General features: G+C 52.6%; 2 protein-coding genes across 18 annotated transcripts in view; one reads left to right on the top strand and one right to left on the bottom strand.

The window, feature by feature from the left end:
* FHL1 (four and a half LIM domains 1) overlaps positions 1 to 14,568 on the top strand; it is a 62,742-nt gene extending 48,174 nt beyond the window's left edge. For 3 of the 8 annotated variants that reach the window (XM_045068206.1, XM_045068205.1, XM_013046392.2), the window contains 6 exons: positions 9,790 to 9,971; positions 10,299 to 10,473; positions 11,050 to 11,219; positions 11,680 to 11,866; positions 12,494 to 12,693; positions 13,087 to 14,568. In XM_045068206.1, coding sequence (XP_044924141.1) covers positions 9,816 to 9,971; positions 10,299 to 10,473; positions 11,050 to 11,219; positions 11,680 to 11,866; positions 12,494 to 12,693; positions 13,087 to 13,170 — 972 coding nt within the window. In that variant the 5' untranslated portion in view covers positions 9,790 to 9,815 and the 3' untranslated portion in view covers positions 13,171 to 14,568. Of the gene's footprint in view, positions 1 to 2,074; positions 2,226 to 8,357; positions 8,507 to 9,380; positions 9,696 to 9,789; positions 9,972 to 10,298; positions 10,474 to 11,049; positions 11,220 to 11,679; positions 11,867 to 12,493; positions 12,694 to 13,086 lie in introns of those variants that run through there. The other 5 variants (XM_004773666.3, XM_013046394.2, XM_013046391.2 and 2 more) reach the window with 5 other exon arrangements.
* Positions 14,569 to 18,088: 3,520 nt separating this feature from the next.
* The window catches only part of MAP7D3 (MAP7 domain containing 3), a 53,376-nt gene continuing 49,489 nt past the window's right edge, over positions 18,089 to 21,975 (bottom strand). For 7 of the 10 annotated variants that reach the window (XM_045068196.1, XM_045068194.1, XM_045068199.1 and 4 more), the window contains 3 exons: positions 21,414 to 21,612; positions 20,077 to 20,348; positions 19,350 to 19,492 (listed from right to left, as the gene is read on the bottom strand). In XM_045068196.1, coding sequence (XP_044924131.1) covers positions 19,485 to 19,492; positions 20,077 to 20,348; positions 21,414 to 21,612 — 479 coding nt within the window. In that variant the 3' untranslated portion in view covers positions 19,350 to 19,484. Of the gene's footprint in view, positions 19,493 to 20,076; positions 20,349 to 21,413; positions 21,613 to 21,975 lie in introns of all 10 variants that reach the window. The other 3 variants (XM_045068203.1, XM_045068202.1, XM_045068197.1) reach the window with 2 other exon arrangements.

Genomic DNA, 21,975 nt, shown 5'->3' with positions numbered 1-21,975 from the left:
AGAACGCTGACGAGCTCCCGCCCTTGTCCTCATGCGGGGCCTGAAGCCAGGACTGGCTTCCTGCGGGGAAGCTCAGCCTCGAATGCTCCTCGCTCAAGTCTGGTTTCCGGTTCATAAAGGTCAATTATCTGCTATGACACACGTGGTTCCGCCAGGCGACCTTTATTTCAGGGACCTTTACTTCAGGGGTGCCGCATGGTCCAGCTGGCCAGTCTCCCTGTCACGATTCATCAGGCCACTGAGAAAGGGGATGTGGCGGGTCGGGAGTCACCCCCTTCTCCCAGGCTGATTCCTGGACCGAACACATGATAAATTTGCCTGTGACCTCCCAGTTTTTGTTGTTCTGGCATTTTCTAGCTAACTAGGACTTACAGCTTCAGCTATCTTTCAGAATAAACTTACTCAGGACGCCTGGGTGGCACAGTTGGTTAAGAGTCTGACTCTTGGTTACGGCTCAGGTGTTGATCTCAGGGTTGGGAGATCAAGCCCCACCTCTGGCTCTGGGCTCAGCAGGGAGCCTGCTTGAGACTCTCTCCCTCTCCTTCTCCCTCTGTGCCTCCCCCTGCTCATGTGCATTCTTTTTTTTTTTGAGATGTATTTATTTGAGAGAGGGAGCGTGAGCTAGGGGAGGGGCAGAGGGAGAGACAGAGAGAGAGGCAGCAGACTCTGTACTGAGCACAGAGCCTGCCACGGGGCTCGATCTCATGACCCTGAGATCCCGACCTGTGCCAAAACCAAGAGTTGGTTGCTTAACAGACTGCGAGACCCAAGCGCCCCAAGAATAACTTTTTCACTAAACATTTGAAGAGCACAATCATCATAAAACTCATTCACGTACATATCCGTGAAGCAGTTCTGGTTCAGCTGCTACAGGCTGGGGAGAGGAGACAAGACCAGCCCCCAGCCTGCTGGGGGTGGGTGGGGGCACAGAACTGGGCTGAAACCCGGTGACATGCACTAGACAAGGCAGTGTCTATATGGTACTGAGCCCAGGGCCTGCCCGTGAGTGAAGGTCGGAGGCCTTCCTTGATGTTCAGCCACCGAAGACACTTTCAGGTTCCAGGTGGGACTGTGTGTTAGTTTGATATGGGGCTTGATGAACACTTTCTGCTTCTCTTATTTCATTTCTCAGCAGACACTTACTGTGGGGAATACACTGGGGAAACGGATAGAGAGTGGGGGTGGGGAGCACGGTTGCAGGTTTAAATAAGTGGTGCGGCGAGATGTCCCTGAAAGGGACTTGGAGCAAAGCCAGGAAGAAGGTAGAGGAGCACCCCATGCTGGGGGAGCGGGTGTCGGGGTCCGAGGTGGGGCGTGTCTGGAGGGTGCAGAGGCCCGCAGGGAAGCTAGCGTGAGGCTCGAGTGAAGGGTGCGGGCGGGTGGGATGAGGGCAGAGAAGGAACGGGCACGGGGTCCTGGAGGGACTTCGAGGCCACCCTCCAGCTGTTACAACATGTTAGGTCACCCTCTTCATTTTCATCCTTTTTTCTTTCTTTTTTTTTTTTTTTTTTTTTTTTTACTTTTGTTGTCCCTAACACTGAAAGCAAGAGATTTCATCTGTGGGACAAAGTATCTTCCTTGTGTACATGGCGACTATACAGGTGTCCGTCTGTCCTCTGACAGTGAGGAGATGTGTGGCTAGAGTGGCTCTTTCACTGTTCTGCTGGTGTCTGGTACATAGCAAGGACCTCTGTATTCCTAGTGTCTAACACCTTTTAATTACACTGGTTAGCATAAGTCTGTCCCTTACGATTCTTTCTCTCATTAACAGCACAAAAATAAGTTCTTCCTAGGGCCCAGCGCAGGCTGTTTAGGCATATGAAGTGGATTCACAGGGGTGGCTCAGCGTTAAGCTATGCCAGAGCCGAGTCCAAATTTTATTCCGGTACAGGGATGACTTTCTATGTGGCCTCTCTGGCTCTGGAGCTAATTTGGATGCTGAGTAGCTCCACAGGTATTTATATGTAGTGTTTGGTATTTTTACTGGGTCCTATTCTTCTCCCTTGGATCACCTAAAATGGTTAAGAATTTTCTAGTGGGATTAAGGTTGTGATCTCTGGGGAGGGGTGGGCCATCTGCTCTCGGTTATTTTTGTGTTAGCCGCTTCCCCTTAAATGTATGTTCACAAATGAGCCACAGCCTTATCAGCTGGGGTCGAGGGAAGACGGGTCTAGGTGCTGCTCCTGAACTTGGTCTCTAAGCCATGGCTTCCCATAGGCACTCAGGTAAAGCTTCCTGTTCTTTATCTTTTGCCGAGCACCGTTTTCTTACAGCAGTGAATCCATCACTCGACTTCAACATACTTTGTAATGAAATGATTTTAGGCTTGTCTAGAGGCTAAATAAGTCCTAGTTCATCTCTGTTCTGTCCTTGCTTTCTATTGTTGTTTCAGAGACAAAAGGCAGTGTGAGTGGCTTGTGTGTGTGTGTGTGGTTTTTTTTTAATCTAAACTTATGACTATAGTTTACATTTTTCAGGACATCCTGTGAAATTGTAAGACATTGTGCGAGAAAAGATTTTGTGGTGGTGGGCGGTGGGGGGGACCGATTCTTTGTTATTTGTAAGATAGGAATGTTCATCTTGAGTGCTTTAAATCGAATTTAAGATGTGTGGGGAAGGGCCGCTGAGTATGAGGCTGGAGAAAGTCCATAAATGACTCACCACATCTTCCCCTTCCTGAGCGGTGGGCTTAGTCCTGCCGCAGAGAAGCAGCTATGATCCTCTTGATATAACAGGTTAGGAATTGTTCTTATCAGAAAAGGGGCAACATTTCAGAATCTCCAGAACGTCATGATCGTGAGAGTCGTCTTCTTGTTTTGCAACCTGACATGAAGGAAGCCCTTTGGGCCGTGGACAGACACCCGTGGAACAGGGGCGAAAGGACTGAAGGACAGGCCATCTTCCCCAGAAAGCTCGGCTCTCTGAAGTCACCCTGCTTGCCTGTCTTTCCTCTAAAGCCACGAATGTCGCTGTGGCTCTTTTGCCCTCTCTGCCTAAGGAACGGTCCCCTCTCTTACAAACAGGCACTTCGTCCTCTCTCCTGGCTTTCAGATTACGGGACAAAGTAATTTTTGGTGGCAGTCTTTTGGAAAAATGATTTTTGAAAACTTGTAATTGCCCACGAAAATGTATTTTTTTTGTAAAGATTTCATTTATTTACATGAGAGAGCGAGCACAGAGGGAAGAGGGAGAAGCAGGCTGTCCGCTGAGCAGAGAACCTGGTGTGGGGACTTGATCCCACGACCCCAGGATCCCAACCTGAGCCCAAGGCAGATACTTAACTGACTGAGCGCCCCAGGGGCCCGCTCATCAAAATTTAAGTAATGAGAATTCTTTGAGAAATTTCTCCTCAGATATTTTAAAACAAATGCACTGCAATGCATTCTATGCTTTAATGAATTAATATGCAATGTCTTTGTTGTTTCCAAATGTTGAAGAGCTGTCTTCCCGCCCCCCACCTCCAGGAGCCATTTTACGAACAGGGTAGCACATGCCTGAGATCGTGCTGATCAGCCAACATACACGTTCTCTGGGTGCAGGCAGAGTGTTCAGCTTTGCCACTTGTTCCAGTGGACCTTGAACACGTGGTAACTGGTAGAGTAACTCCCCATTATGTTTACAAATTAAGGGATGGATTAGGAGATACATTTTTTCTTTAAGATTTTATTTATTTATTTGACAGAGAGAAACCACAAGTAGTCGGAGAGGCAGGCAGAGAGAGAGAGGGAAGCAGGCTCCCTGCTGAGCAGAGAGCCCAATACGGGACTCGATCCCAGGACCCTGAGATCATGACCTGAGCCGAAGGCAGCGGCTTAACCCACTGAGCCACCCAGGCGCCCAGGAGATACATTTGAAAATACATTTAAATACATTCAAAAGGTGACCTGTTTACAACATACCAACCTCTGGTTTTACTTTGCACCAAATCCAGACACGATTCTTGCTTTATATAAATCTGGAGACAATAAACGTGACTAAATTAGATTATTGACACATTTTAGATGATTTTTAAAACCAGGAGCTGTCATTTTGTATTGCATTAGGTTTATAGGTCCGTGAAGCAGACGAGAGAGTTGACCTCACGTGAAGAAATTGCTCATTGCCCTGAAATGGGTTTTGTATGGACAAAGGAGAGGCTCAGATCATTGGTTCAGGATCTGTTTTTGGTGGCTGTCCCTATACTGAAAGGACATTTCAAGGGCAAGAATGTCTACTTTTGTTATGGAATGCTTTCAGGCTTCAAGATTATGTAGATTCAGTTCCTTTACCCTTGGCCTTGCAAGTTGAGGGCCAGACTGGGCGTGATGGAAGGGCAAGTAAGGCCATTCGTTCCCTTTGCCAGCCACTGCCCAGTGGGTCACACACACCCGGCAGTCTTTTTGGGGGGGCAGGGATAGAAAATGGCATGGTGGGGTGAGCTAGTAATCACACTGGGTTGGGTTCTTAAAATAACTGAAAAATGGTAGTCAGAAGAGCTGGTCAAGGGTGAAACCTGAGCGATGTGTACTTCTAATGACCATGTAACGGCCGCCAGTGACTTTAGCACAACCAGAAAAACTAAGAACCCCGTTCTCTTGCTGCCAGGGTAGAAAATCAAGGGAAGGGGAGCCCCTTTTTGTGCACAACCTTAAGAAAAGCTTCATATCTGGACAAAGTAGGACTGGGATAGAGATTATGGGTTTTTCTCTAAATGCAGCATACAAGCGAACTTGCAAATAGCATTGAGGCGTTTCTGTTTGTAAGGGGTAAAAACCACTTTCTGATTTTCTATGAAATTCTGTGAGAGAGCACTTTTCAGCCATGACTCATGACCTCCGTCTCATCGCAGCAAGTTAGGTATTTATTCCCAAATGTCTGACGACACCTCTTGGGAAAGCAATATACCCTTTCTTTGCAAGCCAGTATTTATACATGGGGTGACTAACAGACCGGTACGTTGGACTTAGCAATTAACAGACCAGAAATAACCTGAATTTTTTTCCCCCTCTGGGTTGCAGTTCATCTTTTGCACTATTCGTCAAAGAATGTTCCTTTGCCCTCCTGGTCACGGTTTCCTTAAACCTTCCAATTTGGAGCCACTCAGGCATGAGGGGGAAAGTGGACATTAGCAAGAAATACGTGAGAAAATCCATATAAAAACACAAGTGAGAGGTTATTGAATACAAATTGAGTCTTCTCTGAGACGTTTCCCTGATGTGTACGTGATGGCATCAGAGCCAAAACTTCTTACTGAGATACTGAGGTTTATGTAGGTACCTCTTAGCATGTTGGCTGTCGTTCAGGAATTTTCTGAAAGAGGAAGCTTACTTATTAAGTGAAGAATGATGTGTCCTTTGAAGCAGGCATGGCAAGAAAGTCAGTCTGCCATCCTGGAAGCGGTCTCTAAAATGCGATCAGCCAGTCACATTTCCAACCGCATTTGAACCTGCTGATTCTCTGAAGGCCAGAGGGTCAGACATCAGCCCCTTAGGGTGGCAGGAGCTGTGCCCTGGTTTTTTAAAAAAAAATCTGTTATAAAATGCTTTGAATGAAAGAGATTTTAGGAGCTTTGTGGCAGTGATCTAACCCGCTCCCCAATCTGTCCATCCACGGCCATAGCATGTGACTTAGTGGACAAGAGGCCCCGGGAATTTGCAAACTTCTTCTGTGCTAGACAACCCTCATTCCTGCCCACAGCTGCGGGGCACACGTCGGAGCCTGAGACGCAGCCACAGGGCGGGCGGGGACCAGCAGGAAGGGAAGTAACTTTGTACCCAGTACCTTTCCCAGATAACAGCCGCAGGTCAGGGGAAGCAGATCTGGAAGTTTTGGAAGGTTAGAAGGCGACCTGGGTAGGGAGATAAGAAAAAAAAAGTACCCCCTAAGAGATAAACGCTTTAAGTATATGTTAATTTAGTAAGATTAAAGGGAGCCTCCAAGACAGGTGAAATGCTCTCTTCATTTTTGTCCAGTCTCTGATTTCTAAGAAAGGGGAAACAGGGAGGCACAAACTGTCTCCTCGTGAAGTCAGAATTTCACTGTGGCTCATTTTCAGGGAGCCCACACACCAGAGCGCTGGCTGTCTTTTGGGAACCTCTGTGTGTTCCAGCGTTGTTCTCCCTGAGCTATTAGCGGCTCTGAAGACGAGCAGTAACAGACTCCTCTGCCCTCCTGCCCATTCATGCTTCATGCACAGTTCTGACACGGGGACTATCTCATCAGCAGGAACGTACCCCTCCGGCTTCCTCCTAAGCACGCTGCCATGAAGGCTTGAAACAGTTTGGGACCCAATAATCTTGGTTTAGAAAAACACGAGGTAGGGGCACGTGGGTGGCTCAGTGGGTTAAAGCCTCTGCCTTCGGCTCAGGTCATGATCTCAGAGTCCTGGGATCGAGCCCCGCATCAGGCTCTCTGCTCCGCAGGGAGCCTGCTTCCCTCTCTCTCTCTCTCTCTCTCTCTCACCTGCCTGGGATCTCTGTCAGTCAAATAAATAAATAAAATCTTAAAAAAAAAAAAAAGAAAGAAAGAAAGAAAAAAAACACGAGGTAAACTAATTCAGGTTATCCAGAGTTCGACTTCATTGGAATCATTGCAAAAAAAGTACTAAAGTTCATGAATTTGACATCGGCATTGTTAACATGCCTCGAGTGTTTCCAGCCTGTTTACTTATTAGGCAATAAAAGCTAACGTTCCTAGAAGTGCCTATTTTATCTTGACAAATAAGTGTTTCCACACACACAAAAAAGGCATGAATCCACTGTGGAAATGAGCCCTAAGAGGACATGCCCTTTGAAATCTGTCCCTCTGGGTGCAGGCTCGGGTTCAGGTGTGCAGTGCGGGGGAACAGAGGGTGGCCCTGGGCTTTCATTCTGCAGAAAGATAAACTAATAATGCCCAAAAGCCGGGACTCGAAACCTCGAAGAGGTGGGAGTCTCCACAGCGGCACCCTTAACTCGGGGTGACTTTAATTTCCCTTTCACCGACTTCAGGACCCTGTCCTGGTGCTTGTGTGTTCAGCTGGTGAGCCGTGGGGTTATTTCACCAGCTGGACATGTAAAAACTCCAAGCAAGTCATGTTCTAGAACCATGAAAGTAACCAGTGAAGAACTTGGCATTGGCAAAGTGACTGTTTCTTTTTACTTTTTAATTTATTTGACAGAGATCACAAGTAGGCAGAGAGGCAGGCAGAGAAAGAGGGGGAAGCAGGCTCCCCGCTGAACATAGAGCCCGATGTGGGGCTCGATCCCAGGACCCTGAGATCATGACCCAAGCAGAAGGCAGAGGCTTTAACCCACTGAGCCACCCAGGCGCCCCTTGACTATCTGAAAGTAGGAAGTTTTCAAGTGAAAGAGGCTCGGGAGTAAGATCTCTCTTACTGTAGTGGTTCTCCTTCTCCCCCAAGCTCCGAATACCTAAAGGGGCCTCCCTGTGCTTCCTGGCGGTGCTTTTCTGTGGGACACTGACCCCCAGTTTCTGCCATAAAGCACGAGACGGGACTCCGTCAGGCGGTCGTGCCGTCACATATAGAAATATTTGGAGGCCATTTCCTCTTCAGCAGACGTCAAAGGAATGATAGGAAAAGGAGTGTGCCTCCAAGTTCTATGCTAAATAGGGACTTTGGTGAGGGAGGAGGAGGGATGTCCCCGTATGGTCCAGGAAGATAGTCTCCGAAGGGCTAAGGCAGCCACGATTCCTCGCCGCGCAGGAAGCCGGTGCCGTCTAATCTTACAAGTTCTGATTTCCTGCCAAATGGCATTTCGGAGCTGCTGATAATTGAACTTCCTGGCATTTACTTGGTTTCTCTACTCGGCTCTTAACAAGGAAGTCCATCTTGGTTGAGGGCACAATTTCAATATGGAAAAGCTAATGAGACGAGGATTTTGCGTGGCCTGTGAAAGACCGGCAGGGCCGAGAGGAGGAGCGTGATTGTCCGCGTGCTCCCACGGTGACAGGCACTTTTTTCTGTCTGCATAGAGGCTAATGGCACTTTCGAAGCTGCCTTGGGTAAACAGCGTGCTGCTCAAGGAGACCAGGCCTCGGTCCCCCTGCATCTCTGCTTTTCCTCTCTAGCCCGTTTACGTAAGGGAACATCCCGCTGGCCTTTTGGGGGAGAAAGTGCCGCTAAGGACCATTCTCTGAACCTCTGAGCTCTGGCACAACTGTCTCAGGCAACTGTCTTTGCTACCCACTTGCTTTCCGTCATTCGCTCCCTGGAGATGAGGGGGTCTGTGCAAGGGCCAGCCTGAGCAGGGGCTGCAGCTGGCCCAGAACATTCTACCCGTCCGTGGTGCGATCTGCTTTGTCTGGAGGCCAGCTTCCAAAATGCGCCCAGCTCTGAGGGAGAGTTCACCAGCCTTGGCCGAGGCGGGCTCGGAGACGCAGGGTGTGGTTTCCTTAGCTCACTCTGTGCTATTTGGTTGTCTGTGGCAACAGGATCCAAACAACTTGGACATGTGTTCGTATAAAAAAACTGGGAATGGGACCCAGAGTGGGAGTCCGGGGCCATTCAGCTAGTGGAAGAGCCACGGTGAGTACCGGGCAGCTGCTCGTTCATCTCGCCACGTTCCCTCGCTACATTCCGCGGGGGTATTCGCTAGCGCAAGAACCGTGTTGGTGGGTAATTGGAGAAAATTCTCTCCATTCTCATGTTTCCTGCGCAAATTAAATAATTGCTATCTACTTACCCACGTACGGTTCTTTTCAGGAGGAGCGGGGAAAATTAGCATATGTTTCAAGAAATTGGGAGCTCATAGATCTGGCAGCTTTCTGGTGGTGGAGGAACGGAGTGCCTTAGCTCGCAGCGATTACAGACGTGCAGTCTGGGGTCTGGAGGGGGTGGTGGGGGCTCGGGGACAAGGGGAGTTGTTCCATATGAAGGCAGTGGAAGGGGTTCTTGGAAGGATCAGCTTAACACTTTTAAAAAGCCTTTCTCTCCTGCCCCACCCCCCACTGCAATCATACTTTCACGTCGCAATTTTTAAAACCGCAAATGCTTCGTTGAGTCTCGAGGCTCACTTGCTTGAACAAAGGGGGGCCTGGGTTTTGGCATGTCACAGAACGGCACATCACCGTGACAAGTGCTCATGCTGGCAGACCTTGCCGGTACGGATGGAGAATGCTGTTGTGAAGGGTCCTCTCCGTGGTCATGGCTCAGGCCTCGGGGGTCCGTGACCTCTGTTGGATGGAGCTCTTTAGGGTCCATTTGGGATTTAAAAGTGCTCTGCTGGATTTGAAGGATCAGATGCAGGCATTTTGAACCGATCCATAAGGGCTGTTCACGGGGCCAGCGTCCTCTCCTCTCTGGGCAGTGAGCCCCAGTCTGTCTGTCCGGCGTGCTGACTCCTGCAGATGGGAGCGGGCTCTGGGAGGAAGAGCCCGAGGCTGGCGGTGGGGGGAGCAGAGCAGCGGCTCCTCCTTCCTCGGGCTGCCGAGCAGCTTGCCTCCCGGAGCGGCCGCTGGCATGCGTCCCAAGCTGTGCGTCCACAGCTCGAAGGCACCACACCTTTCTAGAAGCCCTGTCTGGCCAACACAAGCCCTGACCCACTTCTCTCCTCCTCCAGCAGGACTTTCTCTCATGTTCCCAGGGACCCACCGGCCGCGGACTCTGATCCCCGGCCAGTGGGGAGGCTGTTTCTTCCCAGGGTCCCAGTGAAGGACGTCCGGTCCTGGCGCCCGTGGCCAGCCAGGCTCAGCGGCAGCGGGGACCTGACCTCCAGGTCCTGGTGGCACCGCGCAGCTGTCCCCCGGAGCCTCGGCGGCGGCGCGCTCCCTCCTCCTGGGGCTCATTTGCTCTGCCTCCTTTCCCCGCAGGTCCATCCAGCTACAAGGTGGGCACCATGACTGAGAAGTTCGACTGCCACTACTGCAGGGACAACCTGCAGGGCAAGAAATACGTGCAGAAGGATGGCCACCACTGCTGCCTGAAGTGCTTCGACAAGTTCTGCGCCAACACCTGTGCAGAGTGCCGGAAGCCCATCGGCGCCGACTCCAAGGTGACCGGGCTGGCCCGGTGTGTGGGGCGGGGGACACCTGTACAGGGCAGGGCCGGCAGGGATGTGGTGGTGAGGGAGTGGAGGCCCCGGCTTCCAGCACGAGTCCCCAGCTCCCCCCACCGCTCCGGCCCCAGTCTGGGGGTCCCCAGTGGCTCTTCCTCGCCTCGGTGTTCTCATGTGGCTCACAAGAACCCCTCAGGGACTCCAGGTGTAAGGGACTGTGTTGTCACTGTAGTCTGCCCCAGAGATGTTGGGCTTGATGGGAGGGCCCCTGCCCCCCCACCAGCATCTCTCACAGCAGCCCGTCTCCTTCTGCTTGGTTTCCAGGAGGTTCACTATAAGAACCGCTACTGGCATGACACCTGCTTCCGCTGTGCCAAGTGCCTTCACCCCTTGGCCAACGAGACCTTTGTGGCCAAGGACAACAAGATCTTTTGCAACAAGTGCACCACTCGGGAGGATGCCCCCAAGTGCAAGGGGTGCTTCAAGCCGATCGTGGCAGGTAGTGTCCCCTCTCCCCACCAGGGCAGCCAGGGAGGAGGCCCACAGGCTGAGCTGATGCCGGGGCTCGTGGTGGTGGGGTGATGCTGCTGTGAGCCGCACTTAGGTCTTAGCGTATATATGCACGCATATACGTACACGTATATCTGCGTACACATATATGCTCGCACACACGCACACACTCGGCAGCTAAAGAACCCTGGAGAGAGCGGTCTGTGGCAAGAGAAAGAAGTGAAAAGTATGTTGCGCTTTCTCATTTGGGTAGAGTGAGTGAGCAAAGCATGCAACCTCCTCAGGGTGGAATTCTGAGCCAGGTCAGGTCCGCCAAGGCTGGGGCGTGGGGCGGGGCTTCAGGCATCAACTCCTTCCCTGATAGAAGCTGGGTCCACACCACCCTCGTAGGTAGGCCGGTGGAGAGAGAGGCCCCCACGGGGAGGGTCTTTGGAAGCACGAGGCCGAGACCTGCGGGGCCTACATTCCCTCCCCTCTGGAGGGCCCAGGGTGGCGGGGGGCATGGATTGCAGCCCCTTGCAGGGCACCGACAGGGGGGCTCTCGCTGGCTTCCCCCCCACCGCAGGAGATCAGAACGTGGAGTACAAGAAGACCATCTGGCACAAAGACTGCTTCACCTGCAGCAACTGCAAGCAAGTCATCGGGACTGGAAGCTTCTTCCCTAAAGGGGAGGACTTCTACTGCGTGACTTGCCACGAGACCAAATTTGCCAAGCATTGCGTCAAGTGCAACAAGGTACGTTGTCAAGGGACTGCTGTTTCTAGAAGCGTTGGACAGTTTGCAGAGCACTTGCACACACACTATCCCATTCCATCCTCACGACAGCCCTGCGATGTGGGAATTATTATTCTCGGTTTGCAGATGAGGAGACTGTGGCAGGAGAAAGTGGCGCCCGGGCCCCGGCCTGCTGTCCGGGGACACATTCACTGTGGAGGCCCCTGGCGGCCCCAGCTCTAGAGGCCTGCCTCTGCCACCTGGTTGGCTGTGCGTGACCTCACGCAGGTGCTCGCCCTCTCTGAGCCTCGGTGTCTTCATCTGGAACCCGGGGATAATAATGGCACCTGCCTCCCATGGCTGTTGTGGCGATTAAATGAGATATTGTATACCAAAGCGCCCAGCACAGTGCCTGGCACATAGTAGGCATTCAACAAAATGGTTGTTGAATCTGAATCCGGTGCTACACTCCCTGGTCTAGGCCATCACATCTGGAGGAATCACTTACCAGGATCAGCCCTGGCATGCCGAGTGCTTTGTGTGTGTTACCTGCTCTAAGAAGCTGGCTGGGCAGCGTTTCACCGCTGTGGAGGACCAGTATTACTGCGTGGATTGCTACAAGAACTTTGTGGCCAAGAAGTGTGCTGGATGCAAGAACCCCATCACTGGTAGGCTAAAGAGTCCTTGCTAAGTCTGCCAGGCTAGGTCTTGCGCATGGTAACCATCTCTCATTTTCCTCCGTCGTCGGTTTCATCCACAAAGGCCCCAGAGAATGTCCTCTCCCCCTGCCATTGTGATCCTGAAGCCCCCCCCCCAATAGTTTGGATTCTCCCTCAGGCCAGTTTAGCCTTTGCCATACAGAACACCTCCTGACTACTGCTGACTAACGACGCTGCTGGAGTTCACGAGCCTGAGACCCACGGCCACGGCCACGGGCAGGCAGGCACCGTGTGCACGCACGCGCAGGGAGGGGAGCGGTGAGGTGGGGGGGGGGGTCCGGCGGGGTAGGGAGAGGCCGGGGGGGGGGGGGTGTGTGGCAGGGTTGTGGGGGGGGGGGGGAGGTGGGGGGGGGGGGAAGCTGGCGAGTGGCAAGCTGGGATTAGAGTGCCCCTAGCGGCAGGCTAGTTGAGGGGACGCTGCGGGCAGCTTCTTTGCGATCAGAGCAGAGCTAATCACTTCATTCCTCATCTCGCGGCCGCGGTCCACGCGCCCTGGGCCCTTTCCCCACCTCCAATTTTCCCATCTCCCCGGGGAGCCTTGAAATGTACATTTGAGAAGACTTTTGCCATCCTCAGGGAAAAGGACTGTGTCAAGAGTGAGCCACCCAGTCTCTAAAGCTAGGAAGCCCCCAGTGTGCCACGGGAAACGCTTGCCTCTCACCCTGTTTCCCAGCGCCAACCTCCGGGGCAGGCATCCGGGTGGAGAGAGGACTTGTCCCTCGTGGGTGGTGGTTCTTTATAGAAAAAATCGAAGCTTAGCAGCTCCTCGAGGCCCGGTAAGTGCACACCCCACGAACAGCCCAAGTTTGCCTCCTGGTGGCCACTTTGATGCCATGGCCCTGACCTAAATCAAAGAAACTGGTTATGCTGGGAGGTCGGTGCGCGTCACAGGGCAATAGTGGTGGCAGGGGAGTGTGGGCTCGTGGCCGAGCTCTGGCATCTTCTCAGGTCCTGGAGAGCCGAAGCAGGGTGGCGGCGGCGCACTGAGGGGAGGGGGGGCAGTGCGCGGTTGGGTGGGGGCGGCGGCCGGCGGGGAGTGGGGGCAGGGCGGGCCGGACCGATGCGGCCCCCGCGTGCTTGTCGGCTCCGTGAACGTGAACAGGCCAGGCAGCGGCCTGCCTCTCGCCCGCACTCAGCCGGCTCCCCTGTTTGCTTTGTTGTCTCCCCAGGGTTTGGTAAAGGCTCCAGTGTGGTGGCCTATGAAGGACAATCCTGGCACGACTACTGCTTCCACTGCAAAAAGTGCTCCGTGAACCTGGCCAACAAGCGCTTTGTTTTCCACGAGGAGCAAGTGTATTGCCCCGACTGTGCCAAAAAGCTGTAAAGTGACAGGGGCTCCTGTCCTGTAATAATGGAATCGAGTCTTGTTCTCTGTGTCCTCGCCCTCTGGCCAGCGCCACCCCCCCGGGCCAGAGTGGCCTCTCGCCTCTGAAGTCCTCCTCCTGCCTTTGCCCCCATTCTACGCTGTCACTCCCACCAGGGCGCACAGTGCTTGCGCTAGGGTCTAGCAGCCAAGTACACTTCTCCATAGCTGCCATGAGAACACACACACTTAGGTAGACCGACTCTTCTGCATGTTTATCCTAGAGCAGAAAAGTGCTGACCATGTAGCTGCTTAGTGACGCAAGCAAGCGGCGTACCCCACGAAGCCCCTGCCGAGCTGCGTCTCGCGGCTCAGCCAGGACCTGCCATGTCCCCATGTTCCCGGGCCATGTGAGAGTTGCAGCGGCTGCTGCAACTAGGCTGCTCATGTCTTTGGTGAGCAGAAAGCAAACTTAGCGAAATGCATGGTTGAACTTGCTCATCAGAGTCTCTTCTGTTCTTTTGTGCTTTCGAACGACTGATACGAATTTCCGGAAAGTTAACATTTGAACTTAGCTGTTAAGTAACTCTAAACTGACCCCCCCCCCCATACTAACTTCCAATTTCCCTGTGTGGCGTGTTTTCTGAACGTTCCTACTTTCAAGCGTGGAACGTGCAGGTGATTTGCAAAGTGTAGGCAGACCCGAGAGAACGAGCCTGTTGCACAGGAACATCGTCACCGCGAATGCTTCTGGAAGCTTAACAGAACTAACCCAGCTGCCCTTTCTCTTTTATTTTTTTAATATTTTTGTTTTAATATGAATAGTAACATAGTTTATGGGTTTGGAGACTTGCATGTCAGTATTTTTGCCCCCTCCAGCGTTCCTGCAGTTTTGAAATCCATCCTACAGAAGTAACCCCAACACCTGAGAGGGGTAGCTGAGCAGCCACCGGGACGGTCACTGACCCGACAGGATGTCTCCGAACAGTGATGTAATGTTAGTAGTTGTCTGCTCTTGGTCCCCGTGGTGAAGAGCCCCGTTCAGTCCCTCTTCTTATGACTCTTAAAGGACTGCCCCTCAGAGCTTAGCGGGATCTCTGGGGGCGTGGCGGCCACCCTCCTGGGCCAGCCGGACGCCCTTGTAGTCTCACCTCACCGCACTCTCATCAACATTGTTCTAGGACGTAGTATAATGAGACAGTACCACAAGTGAACACGTAATGCCAGTGCATACGAACATTCTCGTAAGAGTGGTTAGCGAAGCCGACGCCTCATTTCTGCATTTTGTCATTAGCTATTCTCTAACGTTTCAGTGTATCCTTACAGAAATAAAGCAGCATATAAATAACTGGCCTGGTCTGTTCATTTTGCCGCTGGGGTTGTTGTAAGGGGACAGGACTGGGGATCCCAGAACCCCAGTGACTGTTTTCCTTCCTTCAAGTGCAGACTCCATTCAGTGCAGCATAGAATAGGAATTCCAAGCAAGATAGAACCTGTAAGAGCCCTCGGACCCAGTTAAAAACAACCAAATCCCACTCTGATCCCAAAGAAGCATTTCATAGATGCTCACATCCCTGAAAGAAAGGGGGGGGGCTGGGCGGGGGGAGGCGGGGAGTAGGAAGAGAATGGCAGCTGAAGGCTGCCCTTACCCTGTGCCCCGCGGAGCGCCCGCTGTCAAGGGCTCCCTCCACCCTCGGGCCAGCGGGAGAAACTCGCTCCCCCTTGTGGCCGGCCCGGGGATGGGGCGATGGTCTGATGAGCATCGGGGCCGTCGTCCTGAAAGCAAAGGGCAGGCCCGCTCTCGTGCTAACGTGGACCTGACCGTGTTAGCAGGGAATCAACCTGTCAGCAAGAGACCACGGTATTTTTATGAACAGGTGACAGCCCCTTGTGTCTGTCTCCCTAGAGAAATGAGCAGTTAAAACCACGGAAGCGCTGAGTCATCTGGAGCCCCAAGGGAGCAGGGTGGGTTGGGGAATTGGGGTGATCCTCCCACCGGCACCGCCCCGCCTCCCAAGGGAGCTGGCCGGGTTATGGAGACTGCGGTAAGGGGCAGAGCCCGGAGGAGACCAGCCTGGCGTGGAGTGGGGACTTCCTTCAGGGACCCAGTGGAGGGAGGCATCATCCCTCCAGCATCAAAGGCTTGGCCCCCCAGGGCACGGACCGCTCCCAGCCCATGCCCTTCCTAACTTCTCTCATCTGCCCTAGCTTCTACACTCCTCTTCCATCCTGTGTCACCCTTTGGCCTTCCTATCCCCCTTGGCCTGCAGAACTCCAGCCCACACCAGGGCCAGGGTCCGCTGCTTCCTCCCTAATCCTCACCCGTGAACAGGTCTGGCTTGATAGCTAACCCTCACAGCCTCCGCTGATGGCACGATGGCCCCATTTTCCAGGTGAGAAGGCGGAAGGTCAGAGAGGTCATTGTGAGCCCCCCGCGGCAGAGGCTGTGTCTGTCGCATCACAATGCGAAAACCATCAGGTCTACTCAGTACTCCATTTGCAGATGGACGCTATAAAGGCACAGGAGGAGGGAGGGGAGATGTCAGCTTTTCATCAGAGAACCCTCTTCTCCCTGCTAACTACAGGGATCGGAGTATCAAGACCATATTGTGGTTCATAGGGTGTGTTCTGGAGCTGGTGGCCTGGGTTCAAATCCCAGCTGCTCTGCCACTCACTATGCCACTGAGACCTGACCTCTCTGGGCTTTCCTCGCCTGTAAAATGTGACCAAATTCCTACCTCCTGGAATCACAGGCAGGTGACATCATAAGTGCTTAGCAGGACAACTGACATCCAGTAAAAGCACTCGATAAATGTTAGCAATTTGCTCATCCCTCCGGCATCAAAGGCAGTCTGTTACCCACCATGCAGGCCACAGGACACTTCCCACTCGCAAAGCAAGACGGGGTTGTCGGCTTTACGATCATACTTGAATTGGAGCATCCGCTCTGCCTCTTCCTGGTTGTACGATGTTGAACAAGTGTCAATCTCCACCAATCTGTGTCGTCCTAGGTCAAAATGAATACCCATCCTCACAGGGTTTAAAGATGCCTAATAACAGAGTCCCTGGCATATGGCACGTGTAGATGTAACTATAGTTATTACCAGACTTGGGGAAGCCCCTGGATGCACCCAGCCAGGAACCCCGCGGCCGGATGGGCGGGAAGGGAGAGCAACAGCGAGGCGGCCTCTCCAGGGCCTGCTTCTACAGACCAGGCCTCCATGGCGCTGGGGTGGCAGGTCAGGGGGGTGAGGGGAGGGCACCACCAGGCCACCAGGAATGGACCCCCGATGGAATTGTGGGGTCCAGCCTGCCTCCAGGTTTTTGCTTCTTGGCACGAGCTCCTGCTGCTCTTTCCTCTCTCACCACGAGGGACTCCGAGACCATAGCAGGGCCATGTGAAAACACAAGCCAAGTCCTGGAGCAAGCGCACAGTCACCTCAGCTAAGAAGCCGGACTTTGGTACTTCCAGTCCCTGTCCAGCACTCTGTCCAGCAGTCCCTACCGCACCGCTGTGGCAGCCTGGGAACAGAGCTGTCCCAAGGCATCATACCTGCGTGAGGACACAGGTACAGGAAACGGGCTCCTAGGCAGAACCCGCTGGCAGAAGTTAGGGACCCGTCCCTCAGGGACAGGGACACTAAGAGACGATCTAGAGAGGAAGGAACACGAGAGGTAACCACGGTGTCCTATACCCCCACTGAGTTCAAGGGGCTCAGCCAGTGTCCACCACCTGGGAGCTGGGAGTGGCTGCAGGTGGCACGCACCGGGGGCATCGGGGTCGGCGGCTGCAGCCGGACCAGCAACGTGCAAGGCCGAGCAGGGCTGGCTGCCGCGGTTCTCGGCCCCGGACCCCGAGACGGGATAAACAGGGACCTCGCCTGTCGGAAGCAAAACCTAGCAGAACAGAATGTTCTGGGGCAGGGGGACCAGACACCTACGGGCGGGTCAGAATGCGGGGTTTAGCCATGCACAGGACTGGGGAGGGGTCGGGAAGTCAGGACATGCGCCCAGCTACTGCCCAGCTACTGCCCAGCCACTGCCCGCGCGTGCGCCCCCACATTTGGGGGAGGCAGACAGAGCACTGTCCCCTGTGGCAGGCACCCCAAGTGAGGCCCCTGAAGGGCTGCGTTAGGGGGTGAGGAGTGATTGCTTAAAGGGGACGGGTGTTTTGAGAGTGATGAAAATGTTCTGGAACCAGATAGTTGCCCAACAACATAAATGTGAATTTTACCACAGTAAATCTAAAGATACTTGGGTATTTTTTTCCAAGATTTTATTTAATTGAGAGAGCAAGCACCTGAGCAGGTGAGGTGGGGGGAGGGAGGGACAGAGGGAGAGGCAGACTCCCCGATGAGCAGGGAGCCCGGGATCATGACCGGAGCCCAAAGCAGCCACTTCACTGAACACCTGACGTGCCCTGGAGAAAAATACTGTATGACCACTGGCCTCCTGGAGAAGCCAAGAGCCACCACTGGAGAGTAACAAGCAAAAAGGCACAGAATTTGAAGATCCGCACCTCTGTGCCCCACAGGTGACTGAGGGGGGACAGCGGAGGGTCCGCTCACCTTTTACTGAACCCGCCACTTGCCGCCACTCACAGCCTGGTTAACAATCAGGGCCACCTTCACACCACCAGCAGAAAGGGTTTTATGATTAGAATGGAAAAGAAGGGGCGCCTGGGTGGCTCAGTGGGTTACAGCCTCTGCCTTCTGCTCAAGTCACGGATCCAGCCCCACAGCGGGCTCTCTGCTCAGCAGGGAGCCTGCTTCCTCCTCTCTCTCTCTGCCTGCCTCTCTGCCTACTTGTGATCTCTCTCTGATAAATAAATAAAATCTTTTAAAAAAAGAATGATAAAGGAAACTTGCTTTATCTGCAAAGTTTATTTCACAGAGCACACATACAAACGTGGGTATAACAGTGTTTCAACATGTGACATTTGTGCAGAAAAATACCAGAAACTCTTTGTCGGGATGACTGTCTCTGCCTTCTACACAAAGGAGCTAGTGTATAAAAACAGTTTTCAAATCTAAGCCACCAAGTTCTAACCCATAACAATGGTACAGTACTCTGAATGCCCAAGAATTAAAGAATCAGAAAGAATCCCTTCCTCTTACTGATCCAAGGCTGGTGGCTAGAAAGGAACACAGGCTTGCTTGAAACTTGCTTGAAACTCATTGGGACTCGCCAGCAAACTCATTAGCAGTAGGACTATCCCGCATTCAAGTTTTAATTGATGGAGTGTGTAAGCAGAATTTGACAGATTTCAGGAAACCTATTCTGCGTGCGTGCGGGATGTGTGTGCTCAAGTGTGTATGCACATGCGTACGTGCGTGTGCGCGCGCACACTATCTGTCGCGGAGACCAAAGAATGGCACCGCTCCTGTGCTCACTTGCAGCCAGCGGCTAGGGCAAGGCAAGCAGCTCTGGTCCCTACATCCCAAGGCTGAGTGTGTAAACAAAGTGCAGGCCTGGCAGGCACAAGAACAAAAGAAGACATATCGCAAACAACTAGGAGCACGACACGTGCCCTGCCAGACAGCAGCACGTACTGTCTTAGGTACAATAAAAACACTGCACGGTTTTGGAAATAAATCCCCAAGGTGCACTTCAAAAAAGGTAACACCGATAAGCACGGAAGGTGCCAACACTGTCCTGAGAGCACTTTCTAGAACCCAGAGCATTTGAGGGGTGCCAGGGCCTGTGTACTCAGGTGATGGCAGAGTTAAGAACATACACACATAACGGTAACATGTAACCTACTGTATTTTGCAACCTCCTGCTTGTTTATTAGAAACAACCCAACAAAGCTCTTAGGAGCAATCTTGAACCCCTCGCCCACCCCATAAGGTCTCTATGAGATCAAACATCTGCTCTGCAATTTCTAAAGTAATGTAACTATTAAACAGAATAAGCAGTATTTTAAGAGAGAAAATTCCTCCCCAGTTTAGAGACTTAAAGAGTGACCACTTCTGAAAGGCACTCCCGCCGCGCACTCACACAGCCCGGCTGGAGAACAAGAACGAGACAGCAGAGGTCTTTACAGGGAAACGAAAGTGACTTTACTCAGAACCCCTGATGTTGTTAAGAGTCAAGATGATATTGTGCATCTTCTGAGATGATACACATTAAGGCGTCTGTCTGTTGTGTTCCCTGTTTCTGATGGTCATTTTAGTGGTGAGGTTCAAGTCAGAGGCTGAAAAATTAGGGGGTCTGGAAGATGAGATCCAGAGATGGTGATTTCTCTTCTGGGCTGCACGAAGTTTACATATCTGACCGGAGGGAAAAAGAAAAAGAACAGGATGATGCCGGTCGCACTGCTGCTGGGCCCCAGCCTCTCTTCGTGGTGGGTCCAGGACCTTTGGCAACCCCCTCCCTGATCCATCGTTCCTGACACACAGTGCCCCCAGGATCCCAACCCCCAACCAGGCCCAAGCTGCCTCTCAATTGCAAAAAAAAAAAAAAAAAAAGCTTCTTAAAGGAAAGAAAAGCAAAGGCCTTTTGGTTTTGGGAAATCAGGTTGAGAGACTAAGTCCAAAGGGCTGACAAACCTTGCGCCCTACATGATTATCTATCTGTATGCTGTAAAGCAGCTGATGTACGGGGCACTGACGAGAACCCACGTCGTGTATCTGTTAGGAACGGCAGGGCATCAGAGCTCGGATCAAGCCCTTTATGCTCTCAAAGCCAACTCAGTGGAAGACCCTTTGATATGCACCTTAGCCTTCAGACCCACCACTGTCTCCCTACTTGCCTCAAAGTTACAGGGTGCCAAGAAGGCCTGGGAAGAGCCAGAAGCAGGAGAGTTCATGGCCAACTGCCGTTCAAGCAAGGTAAAGACAGGAGGAGGCCTTACCCGACGGAGCAGGAACAGAATTGTTTTTCTTGTCGTCTAAAGGCAACGGGGGACTCTGGTGGAATGTCCTGGAACCTTTCGGATGGTATTTTTGGCTATCAGGAGGGGTACTGGACATAAGGGACTCTGCCTCATTTCTGATGTCAATAATTTTGTCACAGATCCACTCCTGTGCCTCTGGGTCTAAACTCTTGGAAGGTCCCACGGTGCTACAGGTTTCACTTGCCTTTCTGGTATTGGCTGCACGGCTAGTCATTCTTTTGGTGGGCGATCTGGAAAGAGATGCTTAGGTTAGAACCCTGACTATCCCAAAGCCAAGGTTTTGTCCTGAAAGAAGCTTTATCCTTAAATGAAGGATAAGTAGCTTAGGATAAGTAACTTATCCTTCAGAATCCTAGCAAGGGAAAGCGGGAAGAGACCCTGGAAATCACAGAACACACTGGTTTCCAAATTGTGTCCTGCCAAGTCCCAGTGTTCAGCAAACACTAAGCAAGGCCAAGGAGAAGCTGAGCACGCAGGCCTCCAGAAGCCCCATCCCCCACTTCACGTGGGCCTAGGACGTGGCCAGAACCATGGAGTGAGGACAGACTGGCTCTCCCGGCTCCAGGGCTCAGTAGTCCAGCCCATCACTGAGCCTCTTGGCCCCTTGTGTTCACGCTGGCCTTGGAGGCGCGTTGTCTTTTAAGATTTTATTTATTTGACACAGAAACCGAGTGAGAGAGGGAACACAAGCAGTGGGGAGTGGGAGAAGGAGAAGCAGGCTTCCCACTGAGCAGGACCCTGGGATCATGAGCTGCGCCAGAAGGCAGATGCTTCATGACTGAGCCACCCAGGCACCCCAGGCTCACCTCTTCTTAGGCAATCCCCAGGGAGCCTTCCTGAGAATCTACTGCCACTCTCCCAACCCAACTCCTGCCCTCAGTTTCCCCACATGTAAAACGACATCCACACCCGAAGTCAGAGCTGCAACGAGCATCAGAACAGGCAACATCCAACATGGTATGCAGCAGTCACTCAGTGCCCCCCTCCCAGATCTTAGGAGCAACACCAGTGTGCACAAAAGCACAGCTTAGGGCCGGATGTATCTGGTTTGAATGTGGGCTCTGCCTTATCACAATGGGATGTTGGGCAAATAAGGCCCGTCGACTCTCCGTGCCTCAGTTTCCTCATCTGTAAAAGTGAAGATGATAGCCCTTACCTAGCAAGGCTGCTGTGGGGATCAATTTACTTCTGGAAGTACTTGACACAGTGCTCAGTAAAAACTAAGCGCTCAGTCAGTAATCTTGTGTATGACTCCCACCAAGTTTATTCTGAGAAGCTTTTGCTGAGTGACTCACCTGGTACCCTTTGCCTGAGCCAAAGGGTCTTTCGCACTTTTTTGTCTGGAGTTTTTCATGTCGCCATTAAAAAATGTTTTTGTCTCTCTACGGACTTGGCCAGAAGTGGCGTCTAAAAACACCAGCTTGGGAGTGTTCTTCTTCATGTTTTTAAAATGTGTTTTGAGTTTTGTGGATGAATCCATGCCATTTATAAAGGCTTGGAAAACAAAAGGAAGAAGATTAAAACTGGAGTTTCGACAACGAAGGCAAGAGAAGGTGAAGGCTGTGATGGTGGCGCGTCGGGACACAGCGGCCGCCTACAGGCAAGGGGGGGCCATGCAGCGGGATGCTGGGGTGCAGGGTGCCGCCCGGCGCACAGGCCTGCTTGGGCCTCAAAGCACAAAGGAGCCACCTCTGAGGAACCTGCCTCCTTCCTCTGCCAGGCAAGAGTAGCGAGGCCGCAGGGTAGCGGGCAGCAGGCTTCTTACCCCTCCTCCTGCCCAGCCACTTGGCCAATCCCGCCTCTTCTTTCACCCTCAATTCCAGGGCTGCCTCCTCCGTGCCCCTGGCCCCGCTCTGA

This window comes from Mustela putorius, unplaced genomic scaffold (assembly GCF_011764305.1).
Source record: "Mustela putorius furo isolate JIRA1106 unplaced genomic scaffold, ASM1176430v1.1 tig00003899_pilon_pilon_pilon, whole genome shotgun sequence".
Taxonomy (NCBI): domain Eukaryota; kingdom Metazoa; phylum Chordata; class Mammalia; order Carnivora; family Mustelidae; genus Mustela; species Mustela putorius.
This window is presented reverse-complemented; position numbering and strand designations above follow the sequence as displayed.